The sequence below is a fragment of the Pongo abelii genome, chromosome 23, assembly GCF_028885655.2.
Source record: "Pongo abelii isolate AG06213 chromosome 23, NHGRI_mPonAbe1-v2.0_pri, whole genome shotgun sequence".
Classification (NCBI taxonomy): Eukaryota; Metazoa; Chordata; class Mammalia; order Primates; family Hominidae; genus Pongo; species Pongo abelii.
This window is the reverse complement of record NC_085929.1, coordinates 22,517,092-22,536,304: the sequence shown is the minus strand read 5'-3', so window position 1 is coordinate 22,536,304 and position 19,213 is coordinate 22,517,092. Positions and strand designations below refer to the sequence as shown.

At 41.6% G+C, this 19,213-nt stretch overlaps 2 pseudogenes and 1 gene segment (V, D, J or C); all 3 read right to left on the bottom strand.

Moving 5' to 3' along the window:
• Positions 1–61: 61 nt before the first annotated feature.
• On the bottom strand, positions 62–1,046 carry LOC134761192 (homer protein homolog 2-like; annotated as a pseudogene).
• A 1,377-nt stretch (positions 1,047–2,423) lies between these two features.
• LOC134761226 (immunoglobulin heavy variable 1-3-like) lies at positions 2,424–9,667 on the bottom strand (annotated as a pseudogene).
• Positions 9,668–18,384: 8,717 nt separating this feature from the next.
• On the bottom strand, positions 18,385–18,911 carry LOC134761225 (immunoglobulin heavy variable 2-26-like). The segment is given in 2 exon segments: positions 18,385–18,794; positions 18,866–18,911. Coding segments are annotated over 2 exon segments (456 nt in total).
• Positions 18,912–19,213: the final 302 nt, after the last annotated feature.

Here is a 19,213-nt window from a genome sequence, read left to right as displayed (position 1 = left end):
GCCATCTAGTCTCCCACACACGCTTGGGACTCACGGTGGGGGTCCCAGGCCTCGGCCAACCCTAGTTGTTGGTGCCCAGCTTGGGAGGCCTGGGCAGAAGTCCTGCAGGTAGTGGATCTTCCCGTCCAGCGCCTCCAGGAAGCTCTTCACCTCCACCTCCAGGTGGCGCTGTCGGGATTTGCTCTTCTCAGTGTCTGTCTTTATGGAACGCACTTTGTCTTCGAGGTTTTGATCCTCTCTCTGCCGCCTCCATCTTCTCAGAGACAGTCGCCCTCTGACCTGAGCTGAGGTGTGGTTTCACTTTGTTTTCGGAGATCTTCCAGCTCTGCCTCCTTTTCTCGGAGCTTGACCTCCAGCTCCTCGATCCTCCTCCTCAGCTGCGTATTCTTGTCCTTCTCTCTGTGGGTCTCACGGCCTCTTCCTCTGCTCCACACTGGCCTCTGACCCCAGCAGCGCCGTGGTCAGCCGGGCGTCGCTCTCCCGCCGGGTCTGCAGCTCCATCTCCCACTTCTTCCCGTCGGCAGCACTCTGCGTTGAGGCTGCCTTCAGCTTGTGGTTCCCAGACTGCAGGTGCGTGTCGGCTGCAGTGGCCTGAGAAGCCTTTCATCGTCTGTCCCGTTGACACTGGATGCCGGAGTAGAAGATGGGGCTCCACGCCCTGATTCTCAGGATGATTACTCGAGGGCTCCATGTTCTCCTGGGTCTTGTCTTTGGCTGTATTGGCCGCTTCTTCCACCTCCTGGAATTTCTCTGCAAACATTGTCAGCAGCTGCTCAGAGGAAAACCCCAAACCAAACACCGTGTTGGCTCGCTGTCGGCCCACTGCCCAGACGGCTGTGACGTGTTGGTGAAGGTCATATTCAGTGTGACTGTGCTGTTTATAGTCACCTTGGCTCTGTCCACACTGATGATCCCATAGCTGTTACTTGCAACGTCATAGAAGCAGGAAATGGTGACCGCTTGTTGCTTGCAGGCATCCAGTTCTTGGTGTTGGGGTCAATCTGGAAGACCCGCGCTCGGGTGGTGAAGATGGGCTGTTCTCCCATCTCTGATGCTGCTCTGGCGGCTGCTTCCGACCCGGCCTCTCGCGCTGGCTCTCGACCTGCTGGGCTTCGCTCCTCGCACGTCACATGCAGCGGCCCCTGCGCGCCTGGCTCATCCCTGGCGCTGCTCCATTCCGCCAGGCGCGGGCGGGTGGGGGCTCTGGAAAAAATCATTCTAAGAGACAAATTAAAAGAATAATCTGTAATAAGGAGACGTCAACATTCCATCACAGAAAAAAACTGAAAATATGTAATACATACAAAGTCCTGGGAAGAAACCTTGAAGCACAGGAAGGGTCTCATGTATAGTAGGTTGTAATATGTTTATTGTTAAAATTATTACCTTTGTGTTGTTTTGAAAAATTGAAGCAAAGTATAATGAAATTAAGTGTTTTGTGCTTCTCTGGTATAACAGCATGTTGAGAAAACTGAAGAGCCCTGTAATCCTGAGGAGGGGGCCTAATCCAAGGACAGAGAGGCTCCGGGTCCTGTGGACACACACGGGTTGCCTGCTTCTCCCCATCTAGGAGCTGCTTCCTGAAGTCTTCAGGAGGCAGGAGGCTGAATTTGTTTCTCAGGACAATCTAATCACATCCTGACAGAAAAACATTCATGATCTAGGACAGATAAAATATGTATAATTAAAATTTCATTGAAAATTGAGAAATTTTGGTTGTATGTATTTATAGTGAATAAAGCTATGTTATGATTTATGAATGCAATATGGAATAATTGAATCAAGCTGATTGACATGTATATCACCTCAAATCCTCAAATTTTTATTTTTGTGTGTGTGACAACGACATTCGAAATTTGTTCTTGGCTGTTTGAAAATGACCAGTACACTATGTTTAAGGTTACAAATAGACATCAATTTATGTAAACTATAGGCAATGATTGAAAGGAATTATGGATTACTATAATTTATTTGTTTCATTCTTTAGGATATATTTTATAATTGTTATATATTATAATTTTATTATTAAATATACAAGACCACATATATGTATAAGTTTGTGTATTTACACATATGTCTATAGATGTAAATTAATGTCCCTATAGCTATGTAGTAGCTGATATCAACAGATGTTAACAAAACTCTAAAAAGAACAAGTGCAAATTATTAGGAAGAATTATTTCTTGAAGGTATGTATTTTAAAAAAATAACCTTACATATAAAATAAGAATTAATAAAACACAATTCCCAATAAAAAAGTTCATGATAAATAACCATAGTAAAATATCACAACCTAATAAGTCTCCAGAGTCCTGCAACAATGAGCCCGCCTCCTGCAGCTGAGAAAGGAAACCACCCGCATGGCCCTGCAGGGAGGTTTGTGTCTGGGCTCACACTGACCTCCCCTCACTGTCTCTGGTACACTAATACAGGGCCGTGTCCTCGGTTTTCAGGCTGTTCATTTGCAGACAAAGTGTGTTCTTGGCGTTATCTCTGGAGGTAGTGAATCGGCCCTTCCCGGAGTCTATGAGGTATGTGCTTCCCCCACTAGGATTAACTTGTCCAACCAACTCCAGCCTATTCCCTGGAGCCTGGCGGACACAGTTCATGTAGTAGCTACTGAAGGTGAATCGAGAGGCTGCACAGGAGAGTCTCAGGGACCGCGCAGGGTTTGCCAAACCTCCCCCAGACTCCACCAGCTGCATCTCACACTGGATACCTGCAAACACAGAGACACCCGGGTCAGAAACTGCCACACATATCCACTGTTTCTCTCACTCATGTCCACTCACACTCAATATCTCTAGTTCTCTATAGATCACCTTTTAAAATAGCAACAAGGAAAACCCAGCTCAGCACAAACTCCATGGTGAGTCCTCTGTGTTCGGTGCTGATCACCGAGTGAAAACACCTGGGAATTCGGGGGCTGGGCTCCACTCCCAGAGCTGCAGGGTCAGGGCTGGGCTGGTTTTTATCAGCAAAGGGTGGGCCTTATTTCCATGTCTCCTACTATACAGCAAGCTCAGGGGTGGGACGGCTGAGGAGAAGGCAGTGCCCGGAGCAGATGAGAGTGTCCTGGAAAACACTGGAGGTAATCCTATCACTCTGGAAAATATCACTTCAGATTATGTGATTGTGCCTTGGTAATCATTTAGCAGACATCAGCTTATTTAACTTTTACATATTTGCAGAATATATTTAATGCAACCATCAATGTTACATTTGTAGAGAAGATAAATTACATACAGAACAGAGCAGTTGTGCAATGTGTCCAATATCACACATCTGGCCAGACTTAGCCCTATTATCTGTGCCTGTGCCTGTAAACACTGGAGGAGACTGCTCCTCTGAGACAACTCCAGGGTGGTGTGGGACATGTTTAGTGAGGTTTTCAGGATGTGCCTCCTGTCATAACAACTTTATGTAATTTTGCCTTTTCTAGTGTTTACCTGAAGTCTACAATCAGTGTTCACATGTGTGTATTTTCAGGAGTCCTTGATTATTCAAGTGTCAATATTTATCCATTTCTTGCTCTTTCTCAGCCAATATATTCATTTCTGTTACTGCCTTATTAAAAAAAGTCAATAATGAAATCAAATTAATAGTGCAGCATTTGGAAAATGTTGATATATGTGTGCAGTCATTGAATCAGCACTTCAATCATGTTTTAGCAATTAAGTTAGCCTCTAATTTTTTTATCTCACTTGTCTGTAATTTTATTTCACCACATTGTTACTCTCCCCACCCTATTTTCAGAGAAATTCAGATCTTCTCTATGTTAATTTAGAATATTGCATATTCTACAATTTATACAAATGAAATCACATGAAATTGACGGTGAATTCTTTAGCTTCCTCCACTCAGCAAAATTATTTGATAATGTCCTCATGTTCTTATGTGAATGAGGCATGCCTTGATTTCAGTGGTTCATTGTATTTCAGTACATGAATATTTCTCAAATTGTTTAACAATGCACCAAATAATGGATACTTCATTTGTTGTCTTAGTTTCTGAATTTTATTTAGAAATCAGATACTAAGTGTTAGAATGTAAAAATTGAGAAAATGATATTATTCTGACCTCGTTAACAAAAAACATGAAGAACTACAAAAAAAAAACCCCTCACCATATCTGAGTTGATGTCACAGAGAAAAAAAATATCTGAAATCTGAGAAAATAGGGTCCTGCAGAGAGAACTAGGGCCCATTTATTAGAGTACCTGGGGCAGGTGCCGCTCATGGCATGGTATTGAAGATAGGAAAAAGCTAACCTGGAAATGTTTAATGCGTTGCTTGAGGATGTATGTGCTAATGGTGTGAGAGTGTGAAACTCCTGGCACTTGCAGGCTTTTCCTACAGAATTGGGGAAATCCCCAGACAACTCACCCACCTGCTGGCCTGTGGTGTTGACTGGGGAGAAAAACAGTAGCTCCGTTCAATGCTGCATCCCCCTTCATTATATGTGGGAGACATTTATTAAATCTTGTGTCCTGTGGGCACTGGTAGAATCAACTGCAATACAACGAATCAGAGGACATCAAGGAAACTCTACCCAGAATCACCTCCCGTCTGTTTCCTGAGGAATGAAATCCGGAATCTGTGGGGTAAGGACAGTGGGTCAGAAGCTGAGGACACTGATGAAAAAACAGCATGACTAGGAAGAGACACTGTGACACTGGAGAAGGGAAGGAACAGGAACGCTTGGAAGATCATGCATCAGAGCCAGTGTCACCACCCATAGCTAAGAAGGAGGCTCAGTCAGAAGGTTGGAAAATGTGCCCCTGTGTCCGAGCCCCTTCACCCCACAAACAATCACCAAGTAAATGTGTCAGCAGGATGCACCTGCCGCAGCTGAAAGAGACAGCCTTTCTCTGGGGAGAATGAAATGTGAAGACCCAAAGCCAAACAGGGACACAAACACAGGTATCACTGGAGGAACCTGAAGTTTTTTGTGAACAGGAGAAGCTGATTTCAACTCTGATAGCCATGGCAACCATACACTTGAAACCCAAGCCTGACTAGGTTCGCAGAAACGTGGTTAATAAAGGCTCAGCAGAATGTAATGTGTTATCATCTCCAGGAAAAAATAATAATAATTACAAGAAAATAAATTACAGGTGAAATGCAAACTGAAATTCTACATGCATTACAATTTCATTAAAGGTGAATGGCAAATAAAATTCTGTCAGGAAAAAAGATCTGGAGAAAATGTGTTGTCAGCACACTCATGTTTCAGGGCACATTTTACAAAGATTCTCTGCAAGTAGCCATGTGATATACACTCAAAATAGAAATCTCTACAAAGAAATAAAGGTTGTAAAAATGGAAAAATCAAGATGAATTGTAGTTTTTAACATTTGTAATTGCTATAAGATATAACTGTATAAAGCAATAAAAAATTACATATTGTATTTTACAGCATATGTAAGTGCAAACAGAATAAACAAGAAAAAGTGGCAAGAAGGAGGAATTCAAAGCACAGTTACACTGTTCTTCATATCAAGGCCATCACAGGATTTACATTAGAATCTAATTACATACAATTTTTATTGTAAATCTTATGGTAACTATACAATATTTATAAAAAGGGAATTAAATACCATGTTAATAGAGAAATAAACATCATTATAAAATGTTAATTTAAACAAAAATTAATGGAAAAAATAGTGTTGGTTTAAAAATAGAATTATTGCTCGTGCCTGTAATCCCAGCACTTTGGGAAGCTGAGGCAGGTGGATCACAAGGTCAGGAGATTGAGAGCATCCTGGCTAACACGGTGAAACCCCGTCTCTATTAAAAATACAAAAAATTAGCCGGGTGTGGTAGCGGCTACTCGGGAGGCTGAGGCAGGAGAATGGCATAAACCCGGGAGGCAGAGCTTGCAGTGAGCCCTGATGGCACCACTACACTCCAGCCTGGGCGACAGAGTGAGACTCCTTCTCAAAAAAAAAAATAGAATTTATTATAGTTGATTTAAAAAAGAAATACACAGTTTCATCCATGTCCCTACAAAGGACATGAACTCATAGTATTCCATGGTGTATATGTGCCACATTTTCTTAATCCAGTCTATCGTTGTTGAACATTTAGGTTGGTTCCATGTCTTTGCTATTGTGAATAGTGCTGCTATAAACATACGTGTGCATGTGTCTTTATAGCAGCATGATTTATAATCCTTTGGGTATATACCCAGTAATGGGATGGCTGGGTCAAATGGTATTTCTAGTTCTAGATCCCTGAGGAATCGCCACACTGACTTCCACAGGGGTTGAACTAGTTTACAGTCCCACCAACAGTGTAAAAGCGTTCCTATTTCTCCACATCCTCTCCAGCACCTGCTGTTTCCTGACTTTTGAATGATCACCATTCTAACTGGTGTGAGATGGTATCTCATTGTGGTTTTGATTTGCATTTCTCTGATGGCCAGTGATGATGAGCATTTTTTCATGTGTTTTTTGGCTGCATAAATATCTTCTTTTGAGAAGTGTCTGTTCATATCCTTCACCCACTTTTTGATGGGGTTGTTTGTTTAAACCTGCACGTTGTGCACATGTACCCTAAAACTTAAAAGTATAATAAAAAAAATTCGAATATTTAAGGACTGCCAAAAAAAGCAATACATGACTATTAGCTATGTACAAGAAAGTTACTCTACATATTCACAAATAGAAAAGATAAATATGAGAAAACATGGATTATAAAAACATGAACCAAGAAAAGTTATAGTAGCTGTATAAATTTAAGACAAGGTAGACATCGAAAAACACTTTTAGAACTTAACAAGGATATTACATACTATAAAGTTATTAGTTTTTTTTAAAGACACCAAAAAAGACTTAACAAATGTATAGTAGATGAAGAATGCACTATTCATTGTGATTTACAGAACAAAAGTGATAAAGGAAGTAAAGATGTCGGTGAGACCATGCACTTAAGGGTGTCGTGGGGACTGTGAAGATTCTTTGTATTCATGGAGGGTACCACTGAGAACTTCCTCTTCAATTTCTCCCCGTTGCTGCCCACATCAACCCTGGTCCTGGAGCCTGCTGGACCAAGCTTATGCTGCAGTCAGTGAAGGTGAATCCAGAGTCTTTGCAGGAGAGACTCAGATAGCCCCCAGCTGTACCATTATTTCCTCTGTCTCCCCCAGTGAACTTCACACAGGACTTCTGCAAACACAGAGGGAACAGACTGAGAACAGCCTCATCTGGAGCAGCCACAGCTGAGCCTGATCCACAAGGACACTAATATTGAGAGTGATGGGAAGGGAAGCCCAAATCAGCACAGACCCCATGGTGTGGATACTGAGGAAGGCACAGGTAAGGGGGGGCTCCTCACCAGGACCACTAGGGACAGGGGATTAGCTGCTCCTCTGAGTGTGGGAGTGACCACATTTCCATGTCTCCCTCCCTGTGGACATGTGTTTGCTACACAGCAGCGATCATCCCCCCTCTGCCTGTGGATTTCAGGGAGGGCAGATCAAAGGGTTCCTGGGATTGGATGCTCAGAGTTAATCTGCAAACTACACTTTGTTTTTCTCTAATGAGGGCGCTTTTCAAGTGTCTTTATAGATGAATGTTTATCAACAAAATAACCCAGTAAATACATGAAAATAAACTTTTCCCAGAGGAAACATATATCTGCCTGTAGTCTCTACATGTAGAGCTGTAAACCACTGTTCTTAACAAGAAGTCAAAATGTTCATTTAGAATTTAAAATAAAATGCAGATCTACACATTGTTATGGCTAGAGTCCATAAGCGCTTGTATTCTGAGCTAATTTTGCCACACAGCAGTTCAGCATCAGGCATATATGCTTATGTGAAGTAAGAGTCATTGTGGGGCATGTGTGGTTTTCTGAGGGAAGAGTCCACATTGCAATGTGTGTGCTTGTCTGCGGGGGGAGTCCACGTTGGGACAGATGTGTGTACGTGTCTGAAAGTAATTGCCCATTTAGAGACAGTGTGAGCTAGACTCAACTGGAGTTTGAGGAAAACTTTTCTCAATTAAGAGATGATGAGAATCCTCTGGGTGATTTCCTTGTCAGGAAGGAAACTGGCTCACACGGGAAACTGCTGAAAGAAAGCTCTCTAGTAAATGGACACATCTTTCAAAGTTACTTTATTCTTTATTCCCCGTATCTCATGCCATCCCTGCCCACACTGAGTAACATTGCTAGAGATTTCTATACAGTCTGCATTTCATCCGGGGGTTCATGACCAGCTAAGTACTTTTTTAAGTGACTTATATAATGGGTATGTAAAGAAACTTACAACTGATCAAAAATAAACAATGCTATCAAAAATGAGCCAAATACCATAACAGACACTTCATCACAATTATATAAAATAATTAAATATAAAATTTTAGAGACATGTGCATTTAAACGACAATGCGCTATCACTACCAATATATTAGAATGGTTAAAATACACAATACGTATAGTGCCAAATGGCAACGAGGATGTGGAAGAACGGAATCTATCATGCATTGCTGGCATGAAACCAAAATTACAACTGCAAAAAATGGAGACATTAAAAAATTTTGATATTTTATATAATTTACATAAATGTAGAATTAAAATGTGATCTAACAGCTGTGTTCCAAAATATTTACAACACCCATTCAAAAATGTGTGTTAGTGCTCACACTAATACCTTCAGAGAAATTCTTATATCAGTTTTATTAATTTGATTTGTTTTCTACTCCCTGAATTTTGTTTACAGAATACAAGTTGTGGAAAATTTCCCAAATAATTAGAGTGCACACACATTTATATTTTCCTTTTTTTCAATGACTTAACCTTGCTTTCTTTTTTTTTTTTTGTTGTTGTTTTTTTTGAGATGGAGTCTTGCGCTGTCACCCAAGCTGGGGTACAGTGGGTCGATTTCGGCTCACTGTAACCTCAGCCTCCCCGGTTCATGAGATTCTCCTACCTCAGCCCCCAGAGTAGCTGGGATTACAGGTGTACACCACCACATCCGGCTAATTTTTTGTACTTTTAGTAGAGATGGAGTTTAACCATGTTGGCCAGACTGGTCTCAAATTCCTGACTTCGTGATCCGCCGACCTCGGCCTCCCAAAGTGCTGGGATTACAGGTATGAACCACCATGCCCGGCTGACTTAACCTCACTTTCTAAAAAAGTCTTTAATCAAATAATTCCTGTAATCTCCTCAGCCACAGCATAGCTGCCTTCTCCCTCAGAGTTTCAAGATGTGGGTTTTCACACTATGCCTCTTTCACAGTAATACACGGCCATGTCCTCAGATCTTAGGCTGCTCAGCAACACGTAGGCTGTGCTCATGGACGTGTCCCTGGTCATGGTGACTCTGCCCTTGAACCGCTGTGCATAGCCTGTGTTACCATTGCCAGGGTAGATCCCGCCCATCCACTCAAGCCCTTGTCCAGGGGCCTGTCACCCAATGAATATTGCAGCTGATGAAGGTGTATCCAGAAGCCTTGCAGGAAACCTTCACCGAGGCCGAAGGTTTCTTCACGTCAGCCCCAGACTGCACCAGCTGGACCTGGGAGTGGGTACCTGTGGAGAGGACACAGGAGTGGATGAAATTCTTTTTGACTGAAAAGAGTCCCCTCCTCATTCCTGGGACTAGGTGGTCTTTATCTGTAGTTGCTGCCCCCAAAAAAGCATCCTCCAGGTCCAGTCCATGGTGAGGAGCTGTGTTCTCAGCAGCTTCTCTAGAGGAGGGATGTAGTTGTCAGGTGATGCTCTCAGGGTACCGTCATATCCATATTCACCTCAGTGGACCTCAAATTATTTGCATATTCATGAGACATAGAATTTCATAACTCAAGACCTGATCCCGGACAAGAAAGGGAGGATAAATGACACATCAGCCATCCAAGAGTGAGATGCTAATGGTCCGAGTCCTAATCTCACTTGAGGAAATGCATGCCCTGCTCCACTTCCAAACACTTTGTGGACAGAGGTTCTTTCACTGAAGAACAAGCACCCACAGGACATGCTCCTCACAGTGAACCCACATTTGATTAGCATGGAGACAATCGGGATCATTTCTGGGACCATTACTGTCTATGACACTGAGCAGATGCCTTTGCCTCATCCCGGTTTCATCAGGCACTAGCACAGCCCACTGGTGGCTCTGATGAAGTGACTGCTGGATGTCCCATGTGAGTGTCCAGCAGGCCCCATGGACAAGCTCTGAGATCTGCTAGGTGCTACTGAGACAGTGTCTTCAGCATCTGCCTGAGATCCTAAGATCTTCAATAGAAGACTCTTGGTTTACTGATTTGGCCTGTGATGTGTGATTGGTGCTGATTTTCTCATAGACTGACAATGGCAATGAGGTGTTGGAATAACAATTAGGAGTTCTTCATGAACTCCCAGCTCTCAAAATAATTTCCAAGGAATTGGTGTTTTGAGTAAGTTTGGGTTTTATTTCTCATTCTATTTAAAATAATATTGTGACATATTTATATCAGGAAACACAAGACACTCCAATGAGAAAGCTGTTTTTATGTGAGGTGCAAAGCACTGGGGAGATGGAGGTGTCCTTGAATTCTCAGAATTTCTAGAACTTGAATACCAAGGTCACCTCTGAAAGGCAGTAGTCCATCTGTGAGGACATCAATCAGCTCTGCCTTTAGGAATTTTTGAATGTGTGGACAAGATCAAGAGTGTGATTTATTTTTATCCATCCTGGTTAGAGGGAAACTTCCAGTCCCAGGAAGTGGGTGATTTTAACTGAAGCACCTGAGAGCTGCCGTTCTGAGCAGTTTTGAATCCTGGGATCTATTGAAGATCTTCGGAGAAAGCAGTGGGGCCTATCTGCATTCTCCTCAACGTGTGATCCTGAGGATGTGGCCTGACTTCTGTACACTTTCATGTTAAAAGATGTAGATGGGGGACTGCAGTGACAATTTCATATGTAAACTCTATAATAGGTCATAACTGGAGAACAGTCTCATCACCAAGATTACTTCACTTACTTTCCTGGGAACCAGGGAGAACCTCCGTGAGCCCTCCCATCTGAGTACACAAAGAACTCTGGTCCTGCCCTGACAGATCACACCTGTGACACGGGTACTTGAGGACAACAAGACTCAAGTCCATTGTCCTCATTCATCTATTGACCAATCTAGCTTGATCCTTCTGTCTCTGAAAGGCCCTCTCCTCCACTGAATTGCATGAACATACCTTCTGGTGTGGGGCATTGCAACTTCGGTATTTGATATTAGTTTAGTGAATTACATAATAAATATGCATCCATGGATGTTGGTAACAGGAGAGTCATCAGAAGCTGGGTGAGCCATATAATCAGGACAAACCTGGGCTCTCTTCTTAGTACCTGGAAAGAGTGGGCTGACCTTCTGTGGGGCAACAGAGGGGAAGAGACAGACCAAACATCCAGAACCAGGTGAGCTCCTCACTTACCAGGTGGTCTCTGGGCCTTTTGTTTGAACCCATGCAGAAGGAACTGTCCTCGCCTTCAAGGAAATGGCAAAGTTGCAGAAAAGACCACAGTGACCAATAATTTTTACTTACAGAGATAAAAGTGTCATAGACCTGTACACATCAATGTGGGTGTGTATACGGTTTGCTAGGGTGTTCTCATACACACACAAAAAAATGAAATTATATTTTCTGGAAAGAAAACCAAAGGGCTTCTGAATTTGTAGGTTTTGTTATTCTCAAATGTGCCAGCTCCCATTTTAGGATGCTGCTCCCTAGGAACCAGGACATTGGCCCTCTGACCCTGCCAACAGAACTAGCTGCTGAGGCTCAGTTCTGGACAAGAGCTACTGATAAGAGACTCACTTCCTCCACACAGCCCCACTCATGGCTGGAGGCTCTTCCCTGGGTGCAGCACCACGGAGGACATTGGGTCCCTGGCTCCCAGCCCTACTCCTGTGGCAGAGAGTCCACCCCAGCAAGAGCTGCATGCTGATAAAGTGGGAAGCTTCTCCTCAACCCTCCACTGAGCACTCAGCGCCTATGCTGAGGGAGGAAAAAGCTCATCTGTCTCCACCTGCAGAAACTTACTTAGGAGCTCTGTCCCAGGAAAGAGAGGCTGCTGGAATTTAGCCACAATATAGAATCTTGAATCTGGTCCTAAACTACCTACATTCATTTACAATAGAGTGTGGAAAAGTTCAAAGCTTGAGTGTGCTCTCCAAAATATTGGAGGCTGTGGTGAAAGAAAGGCCCTTGGAAAGAAATGGGTGGATGCATGGGAGACGATGGCTAAACTGCAGGCCTGCTGGCTGGCTGGCTGGAGAAAACCAAGGAGAGAGAGACCTGGAGGAGTTCTTCTGGGGTTAGAACAAATATCAGACACTCTTCAAATGAGCCCAATTTTGTCTGTATTAGTCTGTGATGCAATTCAAACCTTAGTGCATTGTTGAAAAGAAGAGAATTTTCAATCTGCAAGTGGTGGAATTCGACATCTGGGCCTGGTCAGGAAAGAGACAGAGAAAGCTCAGCCCATACAACTGATATCTGAGAATGGCAGTGTTTCTTACAACTGTGTCCCTTTGGTCTTTGACACTGGCTTCTCTCAATTAGCGTAATGTCTGGAGTTCACTTGTAATAGTTTGTGTATCGGTCATTTGTTAGTTTTTGTGCTGATGGTATTCAATGTATAGATGGTGCCTACCTTCTTTGCCCATTTGAATTTTCATACATTCATGTTATTTTTAGTTTCTAACATGCGCACGCGCGCGCACACACACACACACACACACGCACTATGTTGAATATTTGCATAGAGGTTTTGTTTGAATATAAAATTGTATTTCTCTGAAGCAAGTATTCGGGAGGGGGATTTTTAGGTAATGTGTTAAGGGCATATATAATTTTACAAGAAACTAAAAATTATTTTCCTGTGTAGCTGTTTCTTTTTGCATTCCCATTAGCAATGTTTTAGACTCTAGAAACCTGGTATGCTCACCAGCATTGGTATGATCCACCTTTCTTCTTAATTTCAGCCATTCTAAAAAGGGTGTTTTGGTATCTTATTGTGGTCTTGATTTGAATTTCTCGGATGAAAAATCCTGTTGAGATCCTGTTTATATGCCTATGTGTAATCTGTACATCTTCTTTAATGAAATGCCTGCACAAACCTTTGCCTATTTTATCCATGGGTTGCCTCTTCTTTTATTCACTGTTGAGTTTTGAGGGTTCTTACTATAATTACATAGGTGGTGATATGATTTGCAAATCTTCTCATCTAAAACTTGACATTCATTTTCTTAAAATCAGTTGAGTACAAAAGGATTTTAAGTTAAATGAAGTTCAACTGATATTAATTTCATTTATTGATCATGATTTAAACTTTAATTTTCAAGATCTTTGGTCAACCATTAATAATTTTATATTTTCAATTGTAATTGCTTTTATCTTTATTTGTATAAATTTAAGGGCTATGGGTGCAACTTTGTTACATGGAAATATTACACAGTGGTATTGGCTTTAGTGTACCCAACACCCAAGTAACGTACATTGTACCCATTAGGTGATTTTTCATCATGCTCCCAACTCCTACCCTCCCATTCTGCTAAGTCTCCAATGTCCATAATCCCTCTCTCCATATCCTTGTGTACACACTGTTTTCCTCCCACTTATAAGTAATAATGTGTGATATGTGCCTTTCTGTTTGTGAGTTAGTTCACTATTTATAATGTCCCCCAGTTCTAGGCATCTTGCTACAAAAGACACAATTTCATTCCTTATTGTGGCTGACTAGTATTAAATTGTGCATATATGCTATACTCTTTTATAAAATCATCTGTTGGTGGACACTCAGGTTGTCATATGTGCTATGGAGAATAGATTTGTGGTAAACATAGAAGTGTGGGTATCTTTTTGAAATAATGATTTCTTTGTCTTTGGGTAGTTACCCAGTAGTGGGATTGGTAGAATAAAGGCCAGTACTGTTTCTCATTTTTTGGAAAGTCTCCATACTGTTTCCTCTCTCTCTCTCTCTCTTTTTTTTTTTAACTATACTTTAAGTTCTGGGATACATGTGCAGAATGTGCAGGTTTGTCGTATAGGTATACATAGGCCATAGTGGTTTGCTGCATCCATCATCTACAATAGGTATTTCTCCTAATGCTATCCCCTCCAGTCGCCCACTCCCCAACAGTTTCCGGTGTGTGATGTTTGTTCCCCTCCCTGTGTCCTTGTGTTCTCATTGTTCAACTCCCACTTGTGAGTGAGAACATGTGGTGTTTGGTTTTATGTTCTTGTGATAGTTTGCTGAGAATGATGGTTTCCAGCTTCATCCATGTCCATGCAAAGCACATGAACTCATCCTTTTTATGGCTGCATAGTATTCCATGGTGTATATGTGCCACATTTTCTTTATCCAGTCTATCATTGATGGGCATTTGGGTTGGTTCCAAGTCTTTGCTATTGTCAACAGTGCTGCAATAAAAATATGTGTGCATGTGTCTTTATAGCAGAATGATTTATAATCCCTTGGGTATATACCAAATAATGAGATTGCTGGGACAAATGGTATTTCTAGTTCTATCTAGATCCTTGAATAATCACCACACTGTCTTCCACAATGGTTGAAGTAATTTACACTACTAACCACAGTGTAAAAACGTTCCTATTTCTCCACATCTTCTCCAGCAGCTTTTGTTTCCTGACTTTTTAATCATCGCCATTCTAACTGGCGTGAAATGGCATCTCTTTGTGGTTTTGATTTGCATTTCTCGAATGACCAATGATGATGAACTTTATTTTATATGTTTGTTGGCTGAATAAATGTCTTCTTTTGAGAAGTGTCTGTTCATAACTTTCCCCCAATTTTTGATGGGGTTGTTTTTTTATTGTAAGTTTGTTTAAGTTCCTTGTAGATTCTAGATATTGGCCCTTTGTCAGATGGATAGATTGCAAACAATTGCTCCCATTCTGTAGGCTGCCCATTCACTCTGATGATAGTTTCTTTTACTGTGCAGGAGCTCTTTAGTTTACTTAGATCTCATTTGTCAAGTTTGACTTTTGTTGCCATTGCTTTTGGTGTTTTAGTCATGAAGTCTTTGCACATGTCTATGTACTGAATGGTATTGCCTAGGTTTTCTTCTAGGGTTTTTATGGTTTCAGGTCTCACATTTAAGTCTTTAACCCATTATGTGTTAATTTTTGTATAAGGTGTAAGGAAGGGATCTAGTTTCAGTTTTCTGAATATGGCTAGCTAGTTTTCCCAACACCATTTATTAAATAGGGGATCATTTTCCCCATTGCTTCTGTCAGGTTTTTCAAAGGTCAGATGGGTGTAGATGTGTGGCATTATTTCTGGGACCTCTGTTCTGTTCCATTGGTCTATATATCTGTTTTGGTACCAGTACCATGCTGTTTTGGTTACTGTAGCCTTGTAGTATAGTTTGAAGTCAGGTAGCATGATGCCTCCAGCTTTGTTCTTTTTCCTTAGGATTGTCTAGGCTATATGGGCTCTTTTTTGGTTCCATATGAAATTTAAGGTAGTTTTTTTTTCTAATTCTGTGAAGAAAGTCAGTGGTAGCTTGATGGGGATAGCATTGAATCTATAAATTACTTCGGGCAATATGGCCATTTTCACGATATTGATTCTTCCTATCTATGAACATGGAATGTTTTTCCATTTGTTTGTGCCCTCTTTTATTTCCTTGGGCAGTGGTTTGTAGTTCTCTTGAAGAGGTCCTTCACATCCTTTGTAAGTTGTATTCCTAGGTATTTTATTCTCTTTGTAGCAGTTGTAAATGAGAGTTCACTCATGATTTGGCTCTCTGTTTTTCTATTATTGGTGTATAGGAATGTTTGTGATTTTTCCACATTGATTTTGTATCCTTAGACTTTGCTGAAGTTGCTTATCAGCTTAAGGAGATTTGGGGCTGAGATGATAGGGTTTTCTAAATATACAATCATGTCATCTGCAAACAGAGACAGTTTGACTTCCTCTTTTTCTATTTGAATACCCTTTATTTATTTCTCTTGCCTGATTTTCCTGGCCAGAACTTCCAATACTATGTTGAATGGGAGTGGTGAAACAGGGCATCCTTGTCTTGTGCTGGTTTTCAAATCCACCATGATCAAGTTGGCTTCATACCTGGGATGCAAGGCTGGTTCAACATATGCAAATCAATAAACATAATCCATCACATAAACAGAACCAATGGAAAAAAAACACATGATTATCTCAATAGATGCAGAAAAGGTCTTAAATAAAATTCAACACCCCTTCATACTAAAAACTCTCATTAAACTAGGTATTGATGGAATGTATCTCAAAATAATAAGAGCTGTTTATGACAAACGCACAGTCAATATCATACTGAATCCATACTGTTTTCTATAGAGGTCGTACTCGTCCACATTCTTATCAACAGTGTCTAAGAGTTCACTTTACATTTCATCCTCTCCAACATCTGTTATTTTTGACTTTTTAATAATAGCCATTGTGAATGGTATGATATCTCACTACAGTTTCAATTTGCATTTCCCTGATGATTAGTGATGCTGAGCATTTTTTTCTATATCTATTGTCCATTTTTATGTGTTATTTGCAAAAATGTCTACTCATGTTCTTTGCTCATTTTAATGGAGTTATTTGGTTCTTGTTTTCTTTTGTTGTTGTCGAGTTTCTTGTTAATTCTGCATATTAGTACTCTGTCAGATGCACAGTGTGCAAATATTTTCTATCATTCTGCACTTTGTTCACTCTATTGCTGTGAAGAAACTTGTTAGATTCATTAAGTCCCATTTGTCTATTGTTTGCTTTTTGTCTTTTCGTTTTTAGCTTGTGCTTTTGAGTTCCTAGTCGTAAATTATTTACCTAGGCCAATGTCCAGAAGAGTTGTCCTGGTGTTTTATTTGAATACATTTACAGTTTGAGGTCTTATATTTAAACGTTTAATCTATTTTGTGTTAATTATTTACATGTTGAGGGTGGGGGTCCAGTTTCATTCATGTGCATATTGCTATCCAATTTCCCCAGCACCCTTTATTGAATGGGGTGTCCTTTCCCTGGTGTATAGGTTGATTAATTTTTGTTAACTTTGTCAAAGATCACTTGGCCATAGATTATGTGGCTCAATTCTGGGTTCTGTAAAATGTACCCAAGAGCCTTGATTCTCCTGGGGCCTCAGTACTGATCTGCTCACTGCTTGAACTCTGTTGACTCAGTGATGCTCCTATCATTGTAGTGGTTTGTTGTCATGTGATGGCTTTCCTAAAATTGTGGACAATTCTGTTTTCTTTTATTATTATTATTATTATACTTTAAGTTTTAGGGTACATGTGCACAATGTGCAGGTTTGTTACATATGTATCCATGTGCCATGTTGGGGTGCTGCACCCATTAACTCATCATTTAGCATTAGGTATATCTCCTAATGCTGTCCCTTCCACCTCCCCCACCCCACAACAGTCCCCAGAGTGTGATCCCCTTCCTGTGTCCATGTGTTCTCATTGTTCAATTCCCACCTATGAGTGAGAACATGCGGTGTTCTGTTTTTTGTCTTTGCGATAGTTTACTGAGAATGATGGTTTCCAGTTTCATCCATGTCTCTACAAAGGACATGAACTCATCATTTTTTTATGGCTGCATAGTATTCCATGGTGTATATGTGCCACATTTTCTTAATCCAGTCTATCATTGTTGGACATTTGGGTTGGTTCCAAGTCTTTGCTATCGTGAATAGTGCCGCAATAAACATACGTGTGCATGTGTCTTTATAGCAGCATGATTTATAGTCCTGTTCAAACATCAGCTAGGGATTTCATAAGAAAAGTGTTGTCGAATTTTTCATTTCTTTTCCACATTGCTCCTCAGACTTACTGAGATGGGTTTCTGATGTCAAGCTGAGGCATTTTCCTTTCCAAGTGTTGGATTTTATACTTACCTGGGTATTAAATCACTCCCTGTGTGGAAATCAGCCTCATCTATCACACCTTCCCTATAAAATTTTTAGAAATTTATTTGTACACTGCAAGCAAGACACTCCATGATGAGGACACATTCCATCTTTCTTGTTGTTTCATAAAATTACTTTATTAGTGTAAATTTTTCTCTGCAAAAAAGGTGGTATCTGGATTCTAATTAATCATCCTGCTCTTTTATCTCCACATTCTTCTCCAACACTATTTCCTGCAGTTTAAGAATGTCATATGTTATAGATATTTGTATTCAGCCCCTTGGAAAGATATGAGCTCAAGAAATAAGTGGCCACATATCAGTGATGCATGTGGCCGAGGTAACGGGAATCTTAGATGCTCAATCTTTGTCAAACAGGATACAGCCTCTGCTTACATGAATCACTAACAGGGAACATGCCATTTAATAGTACAGAATAGGAAAACAGACAGGGCTCTGAGTCTGGTTGGTATAGGAAACACAAGCCCTGGCAGGAAATGGCATCTCAGCCACACTTGCCTGTTCTGCAGAGGTAGGGAGGGAGCACCACTGAGACGCAGCCTGGGTTCTTGTACAGGAGGCATCCTGGGCTGTGTCTCTGTGCTCTCCATGCGCAGTAATACGTGGCTGTGTCCACAGGATCCATGTTGGTCATGGTAAGGACCACCTGGCTTTTGGAGGTGTCCTTGGAGATGGTGAGCCTGTTCTTCAGAGACGTGCTGTAGGATTTTTTGTCATTCAAAAAAATGTGTGCAGGCCACTCCAGGGCCTTCCCTGGGGGCTGACGGATCCAGCTCATACCCATTCCAGAAGTGCTGAGTGAGAGCCCAGAGACAGTGCAGGTCAGCATGAGGGTCTCTGTGGGTTTCACCAGCGCAGGACCAGACTCCTTCAAGGTGACCTGGGACAAGACCCCTGTGGAGAAGACATAAGAAGATGAAGCCCACAAAGGAGAGAACTGATGTTTCCCTGACCACAATACTCACAGGAAGGGTTGGTCAGCAGCAGGAGTGTGGAGCAAAGCGTGTCCATACTGGGGCACAGGAGTCACTGAGCGAAGCCCCATTCTCGGCTTTTGAACCCAGAGGAGGGTGGAGCTGGTGGAGATTTGCATCCCCTCATCTGAGTCCTACTCTATGGGGTGCACTCAGGTCTCAGGACTCAGTAGGGGAGTGCATCTGTGGTGAGGAGCAGTGAGCCCTAAGGTGTGGGCATCCACGTGTGCTCTCCATGGAGGACTCCATCTCATTTCAGGACCATGCCTCTCAGCCAAGGCTCTGAGATTCCTGCTCCTACAGACAGAGTCTTCTTTAAGGCTCACCCAGGGAGCATGC